At 47.0% G+C, this 13121-nt stretch overlaps 1 protein-coding gene and 1 pseudogene across 3 annotated transcripts in view; one reads left to right on the top strand and one right to left on the bottom strand.

Annotated features, from left to right (window-relative positions):
• Positions 1 to 12649, bottom strand: part of AK7 (adenylate kinase 7) — a 69373-nt gene extending 56724 nt beyond the window's left edge. For all 3 annotated transcript variants that reach the window (XM_060401466.1, XM_004017985.5, XM_027957377.2), the window contains exons 1-2: positions 12523 to 12649; positions 6697 to 6885 (exon numbers count right to left, since the gene is read on the bottom strand). In XM_060401466.1, coding sequence (XP_060257449.1) covers positions 6697 to 6885; positions 12523 to 12627 — 294 coding nt within the window. In that variant the 5' untranslated portion in view covers positions 12628 to 12649. The remainder of the gene's footprint in view (positions 1 to 6696; positions 6886 to 12522) is intronic.
• LOC121817125 (large ribosomal subunit protein P1-like) overlaps positions 2742 to 13121 on the top strand; it is a 13378-nt pseudogene continuing 2998 nt past the window's right edge.

Raw genomic sequence — 13121 nt, 5'->3', positions numbered from 1 at the left:
ATCCCATGGACTGCAGCACAGTTACGCTTCCCTGTCCTTCACTGCCTCCAGGAGTTTGCTCATATTCAGGTCCCTTGAGTTGGTGATGCTAACTATCTCATTCTCTGCTGCACCCTCCGACCCACCCCATCTCCTTTTGTCTTCAATCTTTCCCAGCATCAGGGTCTTTTCCAATGAGTCAGATCTTCTCATCAGGTGGCCAAAGTACGGCAGCTTCAGCTTTGGCATCAGTCCTGCTAATGAATATTTAGGGTTGATTTCCTTCAGGATTGACTGGTTTGATCTTCTTGCAGTTCAACGAACTCTCAAGAGTCTACTCCAGCACCTTAGTGGGAAAGCATTAGTTCTTTGGTGCTCAGCCTTCTTTGTGGTCTAACTCTCACATCCATACATGACTACTGGAAAAACCATAGCTCTGATTAGACGGACCTTTGTTGGCAGTGATGTCTTTGCTTTTTAATACGTTGCCTAGGTTTCTCACATTCTTGTTAAATTCCACAGCACCATCCTAGCTTCTGGTGGTTCCCTGGCAATATTTGGCGTTCCTTGGCTTATAGAAACATCACCCACATCTTTACCTTCATCTTTACATGAAAGTCTCCCTATATTTCTGTCCAAATGTCCCCTTTTTATAAGGACGCCAGGCATACTGGATTAGAGACCCACTCAAAGGAACTCCTTCTAACTTGATACCTTCTATAAAGACCCTATGTTCAAATAAGGTCTCATCGGAGGTCCTGGGGGATTAGGACTTCACGTATTTTGGACATGATTCAGCCCATAATATTATCCACTTGATTTCTTTTCTGGAACGAATGTGCAAGAGAGAAGATATTCTGAAAGTCCTGATTCAAACATGGATTTTTGGAACTCCCTGGCTGGCCAGTGGTTAGCACTTTGCACTTTCGGAGCTGAGGGCCTGGGTTCAATCCCTGGTCAGGGAAACCAAGATCCCACAAGACGTACATTACAGTAAAAATAAATTTTTTTTTTAAAGAAACAAACATAGATTTTTCACCTTGTCAACAGCATGACGAGAGCACACCATGGTCCTGGTACACCTGGGACTTAGCTATAGTCAGCAAGGACACAATGAGAAAGATTGGGGGATGGGAAGAAATCAAAGTCATGTGTTCCTGACACAGTGTGTTCTAGATCTCTTCCAAGAGAAAGAAGATGAAGCATCTGAGTCCATGAAAGCATGTGAGATGTGTCCAGAAGAAAACATGTATATCCAGTAAATCATAGCTGGATGGATTTAAGTTGAAACAGGCACATTTTCAAGAGAACGGTCATCCTATCAGATACTGTGCATTCATTTGTTCCCCCAATAAATAATTGTGGGCACTGATTTTGACCCTAAGGAGAAAGGCAAAAAATGATTGATGTATGACTGTTGACAATACAGAGTATTGGGTGTGCGTGTGTTGGCAAAATTTTAGCAAATAACTATGGTCTAATGTGGACAAGGATGCATCTAAGCACGTGAAGCTTTTATACAAAGTAGAAAAAGGTAACCTGCTCTTGGACAAATGATATGGCGCCCACTCCAGGACACACTGCAGCCAGCAGAACACATCACGGTTCAGCCCCTGCTCACGCCCGCAGCTGAACGTCCTTGAGCAGTGTGCAGCCTGTGCATCCTTTCATGGCGCCCCCAGTGTAGAAAGGGCTATCATAGAGGTGCATTTGAGCTCTGATGGACCAGGCGAGTATGTGATTATGACTCACAGGAATTGACATTTGAGCTGGACTGACAGGGTGAATACAAGCTCACTGAGCAGAGCCTAGGAAGTTCACAGACTAGCAGGCCATTTGCTGAGCCAGGAAGAAGCTCCGGGCTAGCCTGCTATCTTCCGTTCTCCACTCGGTCTCACCTTTTATGCCATACTTGCTTCTTCCCTTGGCTCCCCTAGAATCCAAGCTCGAGCTATACTGGTGCTTTCTGTTCCAAAGCACACCATACCCTCACCCAGGTGTCCCCTTTACATGTTATTTCCTCGTCCCCTTACCTGCTTGGTAAGTTCTACTCAGCCCTGGAGGCTCGGCCTCAGTCCCAGCATTTCCAGCAGTCCCCAAACTCCAAAAAGGAGGGCCAACTGTGTTGGATCTCCAGATCAGAGGAGCTGGGGGGATGGGTCTTGATCTGTGGGATGGGGAGAAGTTTGGAGCTCACTTGTCTGGTTCTCTACATAAGACGAAAACTCAAACTGACCTTTGCAGAGTGCTCTGGACATGGCTGTGCGCATACCTCAGTCATCAAGTCACTGTCCTGCCTGGAGCTGCTAGTTTAGATTGAAGAGTCCCTGCGAGTCTGTGAGCCCTGCAGTCATCTTTGGGCCTTTAAAGTACTCCAGGGACTTCCCTGGAAGTCCAGGAGTTAAGACGCTGAGCTACCAAGGCAGGGGATGCTGGTTGGATCCCTGGTCAGAGAACTAAGATCCCACTTGCCATGTAACAAGGCCAAACAAAGAAAGGGCTCAATACTAATTCACTGAATCAAATCCAGATATAAATAGAGATCAGTGGTGAGGATCTGAACCAATGCAATTAGCCAGGAGAATGGAAAGGAGACATTGTTTAGAGAGCTATTCAAGAGATGGGTTGAGGCCTCCCTTCCTTCAGCTGGGTTAAGGTTCTCGATCTTCCCAGGGAAGCTAAGACCACGTTAGAGTGAGACCGTCATTTCACCCTGCGGCTAGCACCGTGCCTGACACCCCAGCCTAGCGCTCGCCCTTACCATGGCTTCGGTCTTGGAGCCCACCAGCATCTACTCGGCCCTCATCCTCCATGAGGATGAGGTGACGGTTGCAGAGGATGATAGCAATGCCCTCATTAAAGCAGTCAGTGTAAATGTTGAGCCTTCTGGCCAGGCTTGCTCACAAAGGCTTCGGCCAATGTCAGCATGGGGAGTTTCATCTGCAATGATGGGGGAGGGGAGGGAGGAGTGGCGGGAGGGGGCGGGGCTGGTAGACCTGCCCCAGCAGGAGGTCCTGTCCCCCCTACCCCCACCACTGTTGCCCCAGCTGAGGAGCAGAAAGCAGAAGCAAAGAAAGAAGAATCTAAAGAGTCTGATGATGACGTGGGCCTTGGTCTTTTTGACTAAACCTCTTTGGTAACACGTCCAGTAAAAAGCCGAGCTCTTAAAAAAAAAGAGAAAGCTGGGTTGAGGATCTCATGACCAAGAGGATATGGGAGGCAGTGGTGCCAGCTAAAGGATGTCACCAGCCATCCGGCTCTAAAAGGATGAGGTCATTAGCTATTGCGCTTGCTGACCTCCAACACCCCCTGAACGGAAATCAGTGGGGAGGTCAGGAAGGAGGCATCCTGTGCTTCGGGAAAAACCGTCAGAACGGGCCTTCAGAGAGGTAGGTATTTTGAGGAGAAATTTTTATGACCCCATTATCTTGCATGTTCTAATACCTAGAAAAGCACCGAAATCAGTAATGGAGACATCTGCTCCTCGTGACTAGCAGCGACCTTTTACTGAGATGTGTTAATTGCTTGTGTTTAATTGCACCTACTCCCCCTTCTGGAGAAGACAATGGCAACCCACTCCAGTACTCTTGCCTGGAAAATCCTATGGATGGAGGAGCCTGGTAGGCTGCAGTCCATGGGGTCGCTAGGAGTCGGACCTGATTCAGCAACTTCACTTTCACTTTTCACTTTCATGCATTGGAGAAGGAAACGGCAACCCACTCCAGTGTTCTTGCCTGGAGAATCCTAGGGACGGGGGAGCCTAGTGGGCTGCCCTCTCTGGGGTTGCACAGAGTCGGACATGACTGAAGCGACTTAGCAGCAGCAACAGCAGCAGCAGCAACTCCCCCTTCACTCAAATCACATACATACTGCTTTACAAACTGGAAAATGTTTTAAGAGATGGGAATACCAGACCACCTGGCCTCCTGAGAAACGTGTGCAGATCAAGAAGCAACAGTGAGAGCCAGACATGGAACAACGGACTGGTTCAGAATTGGGAAAGGGGTACGTCAAGGCTGTATGTTGTCAATCCTACTTATTTCACTTACATGCAGAGTTAAATAAACCACCTTATATGCCACCTACGTCTTTGGAGCAGGTCCTCAGAGCTCTCTGAGAGGCTGTTTCTCAGGCTATAGTCCTCAGTAAACCCCAAACAAAACTGAACTCACAGTTCTTACACTCTGAGTAGTTTTGTTTTGTTTTTTTTTTCCAGTTAACAGTAGGGAGGCAAAAGCCCACAGCAGTACCAGGCTCGCAGCTGTGACGGGGGCAAGTGCATGATGAATGGTATAAAGGACACTCTTGGTTGTCTACAAATATCCATTCCCTCTTCCTCTTTCCCAACAGATCCCAAATTTTGTTCAACTGCTCCCTTTCTCAGCCTGTGGGAAATTAACTTCATCCTCTAACTTCAAGTAGGGGCCTTACTGATTCCAGATAAGAGATTGGTTCAGGAACAGGCAAGTGACTCAACTCCAGACAGGGAGTGTGGGGTACTGCTGGAAAGTTCATCCTCCTTTCTATAAGAACTTCTGAAAGTTTTCTTCATCAGGGTGTGGCTGTGTAGGTGTGCAGATCCCTGGAATGTTGCAGCCTTGCTGCCAACCTGAGGAATGAAGTCACCCTCAGAGAGACAGAGCCAAGGAAAGAGCTGGAAAAGGGCTACCATCCCTGGATCACACCAGGCCTGAAGCAGGTTCTTCCTTGAGACCACCAGCCACATAAGCTAATGAATGTCCTTATTGCATAAGCCAGTTTACATCGCCCCTTTCCCCACTATGACTCGCAATGCCAAATAGTCCAAACAGATAGACAGTGAGGCCCCGCATACAAAGCAGGGCAGAGTGGTTTTGTAGGGGAGTGTGGGAGACTTCGTTTTGGGTATGATGATGTGAAAGTGCTGCGGGACATCTGGGGAGGGGCTACAAAGCAGCCAGATGTGTGCTTAGTCAGCAGGGCTGGGGAAGGATCAGAAAGGCATTGTCTTGAAGCTGAAGCTGCAGGACTGGATAAGAGTTAGGAAGAATGCCTGTTATGAGAGGGGAGGGAGCTCTGGGAAAAAACTACATTTAAAGAGAAGGAGCGGATGCACGTGGGCAGTCAGCCAAGTGCTGCTGCAGGGAAGTGGGGAAGAGAGACAATGGCCAGGATACCTCCTGTGAAGGGGTGCGGGCTGTAGAGTGCAGGAGTGAGGCCTGTGATGGTGCTGAGCCCTCTCCCAAGTTCAGTGGTGGCAGGGCCAGGGGCAGAGAAAGAGGCAGGAGGGGTGTGTGTGTTTCCTAGTGGGAAGATATCAGCATATGTGGAGGTAGAAAGAAAGAAGCCAGTGGCAAGTGAAGACATAGAAGAGGGCTTCCCTGGTGGTCCAGGGCTTAAGACTCTGCTTTGCAATGCAAGGGACACCGGTTAGATCCCTGGCCAGGAAGAACTTGCGTGCCTCGGGGCAACGAAGCCCTCAAGGCTACTGAGCCAGCACTCTAGAGGCCAAGAGTCGCAAATACTCAGCCTGCACACCTAGAGCTCTGCACCAGGAGAAGCCACTGCAATGAGAAGCCCGAGCATCTAGAGAGTAGCCCCCCACTCGCTGCCACTAGAGAAAGCCTGTGCTCAGCAAGGAAGACTCACCACGGCCAAAAAGAAATAAGTCTTTTAAAAAAAGAAAGAGCCAGAGAGGGTAAAAAGGGGTAAGTGGTGAAGTTCCCAAAGTTGGTGGGAGGGGACGCGTTCATTCAGTTACGAGTACTTATTAAGGGCCAGTGCTGTCTGTCACCATTCATGGATACACATGAGAATAAATGGGGCGCTGTGTCCACTTTCACGGAACAGATAGTGACAGCCAGTGTAATCCACAATAGACACATAATAACAATGGGGTGTAAAAAGTGTAAAAGGATCTGGACAGGCAAAGAGCTCAGAATCTAAACTAGGAGTGGGGAATCATGAAGGGCTTCCTGGAGGAGACAACATTCTGGGTTAAAGCATGAAAGATATATAGGGAGGGAAGTGGGAAGGCTATTCCAGGGCTCAGAATGTGCAAAGCTGTCCCTTAGGATCTGGAGAATGGCAGGCAGGGTGGTGGGAGAGGTTAACCTGGGAGGGCTGCCCTTCCTGGAGGTATTTAAATGTCTCAGGATAAGGGTTGTATAGGTTCTGTTTTTTGAAGGCAGTACTACTTCTCAATAAGACAGCAATGTAATGGTGTGTTGCTCTCTAGTGGCTTATTACAAAGGAGGTGTCTTCCACAAATAACACTCTCCAGGGTCCAAAGTCATGTTAGGGTGAGGCAGGGCGGAATGCATTTTAAACACAGGATGCAGAATTTTATGAGTCTGAAAGTTCAAGTGAGAGCCACACCTTCTAACCTTCTAAGAATGTCTCATTTATATCATTTAAGTTCTTTGCTGCTTTTTCTTGGGCGGGGGCGGGGGAAGGGGGTGCTCCCTGCAGCTTGCCAGCCCAGGAATGGAAGCTGTGCCTCCTGCAGAGGAAGCTCAGAGAGTCTTAACTACTGGACCTCCAGGAAGTCCCTGCAGGCAAACCTTTAAAGTGGAGAGATGAGAGGTGTTAGTCTCCATCACAGGGAGACCTACTCCCACCTTTCCGACAGTCTCACGTTGGCAGGAGAGAGGGGATGAGAAGCAACACATCGTCAGGGCATTTGAGCAGAGGGTGGTGCTTTCCTTTCTCCCCTCTCAGCAGCCCCCCTGGACTTACACAGTAGGTCTCCACGGCAAACTCGGGTCGGGGGACGTCCAGCTTGGAAAGTGTGCCCACGATCTGGAACGTGCCTTCCTTCAGTTTGGCCATGGAGGCTTCTGGCATCGCTGATTTATTTTCATCATCCTCTTCTTCCTCCTCCGTAATTTCTTCAAGTGAAGCCCCGACGACACAGTTAGAAAGAAACTGCAACAAAGAGAAATTTTCTGAATACTCAGAACAGCTCAGAATGAAACCAGTATGAATGATGATTCTAAAAGCTGACCTTTACTGAAGGCTTGATAGTGGTTCCACTTGTGCAAAGCTAGAGCTTTTGACACTGGTATCTCACCGAAACTGGTTTAATTCCCACAAGAATACAGTGAAATGGGTACTGTATTATGAGTCCCCATTTTATAGGCAGGGAACTCAGGCTCAGAGAGCTTTAAGAGCTCATTAAGGACATATTTAAATTTTTTTTTAAATTTATTTGACTGGGTTAGGATCTTCAGTTGCAGCATGAAGGATCTAGTTCCCTGACCAGGGATAAAATCCAGGGAACCTGCATTGGGAGCACGGAGTCTTAACCACTGGACCACCAGGAAAGTCCCTCATTAAGGATATTATCCTGCACTAGCAAAAGGCAGAGCTGGGCTAAATTCACCATGATGATTTTGTCTAACAGGAATAAAGACATGTGATGCGATCTGCTTAGGGAACTCAAATCTGCTAGTAGCCACATTAATAAAAAGAAACAGGTGAATGTAGGTAATGCTCAAATTTTAAAAGAATTTAGGTATGTTTTAACCCAAGGTATCCAAATTATTATCAGTTTAACATACCAATATAAACATTCAGTTCAGTTGAGTTCAGTCGCTCAGCCGTGTCCGACTCTTAGCGACGACATGAATCGCAGCACACCAGGCCTCCCTGTCCATCACCATCTCCCGGAGTTCACTCAGACTCACATCCATCGAGTTGGTGATGCCATCCAGCCATCTCATCCTCGGTCGTCCCCTTCTCCTCCTGCCCCCAATCCCTCCCAGAATCAAAGTCTTTTCCAATGAGTCAACTCTTCGCATGAGATGGCGAAAGTACTGGTGTTTCAGCTTCAGCATCATTCCCTCCAAGGAAATCCCAGGGTGATCTCCTTCAGAATGGACTGGTTGGATCTCCTTGCAGTCCAAGGGACTCTCAAGAGTCTTCTCCAACACCACAGTTCAAAAGCATCAATTCTTTGGCTCTCAGCTTTCTTCACAGTCCAACTCTCACATCCATACATGACCATAGGAAAAACCATAGCCTTGACTAGACGGACCTTAGTCGGCAAAGTAATGTCTCTCCTTTTGAATATACTATCTAGGTTGGTCATAACTTTTCTTCCAAGGAGTAAGTGTCTTTTAATTTCATGTCTGTAATCACCATCTGCAGTGATTTTGGAGCCCCCCAAAATGAAGTCTGACACTGTTTCCTCTGTTTCCCCATCTATTTCCCATGAAGTGATGGGACCAGATGCCATGATCTTCGTTTTCTGAATGTTGAGCTTTAAGCCAACTTTTTCACTCTCCTCTTTCACTTTCATCAAGAGGCTTTTTAGTTCCTCTTCACTTTCTGCCATAAGGGTGGTGTCATCTGCATATCTGAGGTTATTGATATTTCTCCCGGCAATCTTGATTCCAGCTTGTGTTTCTTCCAGCCCAGCATTTCTCATGATGTACTCTGCATAGAAGTTAAATAAATAGGGTGACAATATACAGCCTTGACGTACTCCTTTTCCTATTTGGAACCAGTCTGTTGTTCCATGTCCAGTTCTAGCTGTTTCTTCCTGACCTGCATACAGATTTCTCAAGAGGCAGGTCAAAAGGTCTGGTATTCCTATCTGTCTCAGAATTTTCCACAGTTTATTGTGATCCACACAGTCAAAGGCTTTGGCATAGTCAATAAAGCAGAAATAGATGTTTTTCTGGAACTCTCTTGCTTTTTCCATGATCCAGCGGATGTTGGCAATTTGATCTCTGGTTCCTCTGCCTTTTCTAAAACCAGCTTGAACATCAGGGAGTTCACGGTTCACGTATTGCTGAAGCCTGGCTTGGAGAATTTTGAGCATTACTTTACTAGCATGTGAGATCAGTGCAATTGTGCGGTAGTTTGAGCATTCTTTTGCTTTGCCTTTCTTTGGAATTGGAATGAAAACTGACCTTTTCCAGTCCTGTGGCCACTGCTGAGTTTTCCAAAGTTGCTGACATATTGAGTGCAGCACTTTCACAGCATCATCTTTCAGGATTTGAAATAGCTCTACTGGAATTCTATCACCTCCACTAGCTTTGTTCGTAGTGATGCTTTCTAAGGCCCACTTGACTTCACATTCCAGGATGTCTGGCTCTAGATGAGTGATCACACCATCATGATTATCTGGGTCGTGAAGATCTTCTTTGCACAGTTCTTCTGTGTATTCTTGCCACCTCTTCTTAATATCTTCTGCTTCGGTTAGGTTTACTGAGATATTATATATTCTTTATTTCCCACAGTAAGTGTTTGAAATTTGATGCGTATTTTACTCTTACAGCACAGATCCGTTTACACTAGACACATGTAAACATGCAACAGCCGCATGTGGCCAGTGGCTATGAATAATGAATAATGAAATAGAAGGAGGCTTCTTTTCTTGTGTTTACAAAGCTCTCTTTGTGAGTGGTTTATGCAATGTTCACAAGTTTCATATATAAATAAAACTAATTTTAATTTATACATTAGACATATAATTCTTAGATTAAACATATGTAAATAATCATGAAGATATCACTTCTTGGGAGTAAAAACATTACAAAACCAAATAAACAAAAAGTCCTTCCCCACTTATTTTGATTAAAAACACCAAAAACAGTCCAAGTTAGTAGGCAAGATGTCAGGTTCAATCTCTTATTGGAATCTCTTCCTGAATCTGACATACATATTTTTGTTTACCTCTCAAACATACATCTTCAACTTTATTATCCCATTTCACAGACAAGGAGACTGAGGCCCAGCAGTAAGCAATTTGCCCAAGATTGCATGGGGAGGGAGAGGTGATGCCAGATCTTCTGATATGATATTCAAAGCTGCATGGTTGCCACCCGGCCCCTTTCCAGACTGGAGAAGGGGCTGGGATGCATTGCCCAACTGAGGTCAGGAGACATGGTTTACATGTTTTTTTTTTTTTTTAATGCTTTATATTTCTACTCCCATGTTGCTTAGTGCAGACAACGCAATTCCTTGTAATTTGAGAAAGTCAAATCCTGGTTTGTTTAGGAATAACCAGAAAATTCTGTTATTGATCAGCTTTTGAAAAAATCTCTACAAACTAAAAGTTTTATTATAAAAATATGCTGTTGTAAAAAATAATCAGTGATCAGAATGGGGTAAAGTAAAAGGTTAAATTATCTTCCCTTCCTCCCTCCTAATTTCAATCACGTCACCTCTCTTTTTAAGTACTCCAGTGCCTATCATTGTATTTAGAACATAAACTAAATTCCTGACAAAAGCCCCACAAGGTCTTAGTCTTTATGCTTGACTTTGCTTCACTGGGGCTTCCCTGTGGCTCAGCTGGTAAAGAATCTGCCTGCAATGCGGGAGACTTGGGTTCAATCCCTGGGTTGGGAAGATCCCCTGGAGAAGGGAAAGGCCAGCCACTCCAGTATTCTGGCCTGGAGAATTCAACGGGCTGTATAGTCCATGGGGTTGCAAAGAGTCGGACACGACCGGGTGACTTTCACTTGCTTCGTTGAGCTTCCCTGAGACTCAGGGGGTAAAGGATTTGCCAGCAATGCAGGAGACACAGGAGACCCTTGGGACGGGAAGATCCCCTGGAGGAGGAAATGGCAACCCACTCTAGTATTCTTGCCTGAAAAATCCCATGGACAGGAGCCTGACAGATATAGGCCAAAGGGTCACAGAAGAGTTGGACGTGACTGAGCACACACACTTTGTGAATTTACATAACAAACAGTGATGAAGTGCTGGCTTTGTGTGAGGCACTGTTTAGTTGCTGAGCAGGGCCACCTTCTGACTTTCCTCCATAAAATATATTATTAATAAAAATGATATTTATGACTGTATTTCTATAACAACACACAATCTTTGTTGCTAAATTTTAAATTTGCTTCCTTTCAAATTTAAGAGAAATTAAAACATTTTTATGGGCCCCAAAGTCCCATGGGTCCCAGACACGGTGACTGCTGTCCCTGGGGCCCCTGATTCACTACACCCTTGCCACTGTCCTCTGCAACCTTTGCTGTGCCCTCTGGGAGCTAGTTCCTCGGGCTGGACCTTCATTCTGTACATGTCAGATTAAATGTCACCTCTCAAGAGTGCCCTTCATGCAACTCCATTTAAAGCAGCCACCCTCTCCTCCCCAAGACCACATTTTCTATTCTCTTTCCTGCAGAGTACTTAGTAGAGATTGAAATATCTTGTTTATGTTAAAAATTATTTATTGTCTACCTCCTTCCAGAGAGGCAGGAACTTAAAAGGCAGAAACTTTGTTGGGTCTTGTTAACTGTGAATGCCATTTAATAGGAGGTTATGAACAAATGAATCCCATCCTCCAGAATAATAATAGTTAAATGTGATAATAGTTCAATGTCCTGTGTATCCTTTGAGACGTTTTCTGTATGTAGATTATCTATCTATCTATCATCTATCTACTTATCTTCTTTGGGCTTCCTAGGTAGCACAGTGGTAAAGATTGTGCCTGCCAATTGCTGGAGACCAGGGTCTGATCCCTGAATTGGGAAGATCTGCTCCAATAGGAAACAGCAACCCATTCCAGTATTCTTGCCTGGGAAATTCCATCGAGAGAGGAGGCTGGCGGGCCACAGTCCATGGAAAGCTGGCCACCACTGAGCGTGCACACACACACACACACACACACACAAACACAAACACACATACACATCTTCTCTATATTTGTATCTATCTTTTTGAAAGACGCAAATAATTTCCTACTACCGCTTTCTCTGGCGCCTCAGTGGTAAAGCATCTGCCTGCCAATGCAGGAGAGGTAGGTTCCATCCCTGGATTGGGAAGATTCCCTGTAGAAGGAAATGGCAAGCCACTCGAGTATTCTTGCCAGGGAAATCCCATGGACAGAGGAGCCTGACGGGCTATACAGTCCATGGGATCCCAAAAAATTGGACATAACTTTTCCCTAGTGGCTCAGACGGTAAAGCGTCTGTCTGCAATGCAGGAGACCCGGGTTCGGTCCCTGGGTTGGGAAGATCCCCTGGAGAAGGAAATGGCAGCCCACTCCAGTACTCTTGTCTGGAAAATCCCATGGACCTCGGAGCCTGGTAGGCTACGTCCATGGGGTCGCAGAGTCGGACGCGACTGAGCGGCTTTGCTTTCACTTTAGCAACTGAACAACAAACACAACCCCTGTCTTTTTGACGTTTTGTTACTGCATTTAGTTTTGAACTTTGTCCGTCACCTTCCTGCTTGAGACTCCTCGGCGGGAGTGGAAAGAGAACCTGATTAGAAGCCGGAGACCTGAGCCCCAAGCTCGCTAAGCCCCCAGCTTGTCTTCGGCAAGCCCTCAACTCCTTCCGAGCTTCAGTTTCAGCCCCTAAACAAGGGAGAAACCCGGACTGGACCGGCGATCTCCAAAACCCTGGTCTTCCAGGTCGGGCGCTGGTCTAGCCTAGGGGCGGACTGGGGAGCCAGGGCACTGTCTGTGTCCCGGACGATGGAGGGTCCCTTAGGGGAGACCCTGATAAAGTCCGCGGCTAAGGTGCAACAGGGTTTGGGGGCCTGGAGCCGGGACTGGGGGAGCTGGGGGCTGGGATTCAGCTTTGACCCACCGCCGCTTACCTTCCCGATGTTTCTGCTGCTGTATGAGTCCAGCAGGTTTATAAACACCCTCTGGATCCGGATAGCTTTCTCCGCAGGGGCAGCACTTTCCTCTTCTTCAGCCATGGTGGGAGTCGAGCTGGTTGCTAAGGAGAAAGCGTCCCTTTGGTTGCCAAGGAGGTGGGTGGAGCCGGTCCTTCGGGGGCGGGGCCTAGGCGCGGTGCGGGGCGTTCCAGGGGCGGGGGCGGGGCCTCCGATTTCCCGCGCCCTGAGGGTTTTCCCAGCCTAGGGCGCAGGCCTGGCCCGCCGCGTCCCCGCCCGAGAGCTTGCAGCCAGTGCCCTCGGGCAGTGCCTGCCCTCTGTTGCCTTTCCTCTCTTTCATTCGGAAACTCCGGAAACACGTCCCAGTGTCCCGCAGACCCGGAGCACTAAAGATATTGATGAATCTGATGATAAGTTAAAAAGCCCGTAGCCTAGGCCTTCCCTGAAATGTTGAAGTGAATTAACATGCCCTTTGTAGGATGGTCTGATCCGGAGGGTTTGACTTAATCTTCTACTGCAAAGGAGGGCTGTTGCCATGGAGTTTCAGGGTCAGGACTCAGGACCCACAGCGAGTGTGG

Source organism: Ovis aries, chromosome 18, assembly GCF_016772045.2.
Source record: "Ovis aries strain OAR_USU_Benz2616 breed Rambouillet chromosome 18, ARS-UI_Ramb_v3.0, whole genome shotgun sequence".
Lineage (NCBI taxonomy): Eukaryota > Metazoa > Chordata > Mammalia > Artiodactyla > Bovidae > Ovis > Ovis aries.
Note: the sequence above shows the minus strand (reverse complement) of the source record. Positions and strands in the feature narration are given on the sequence as shown.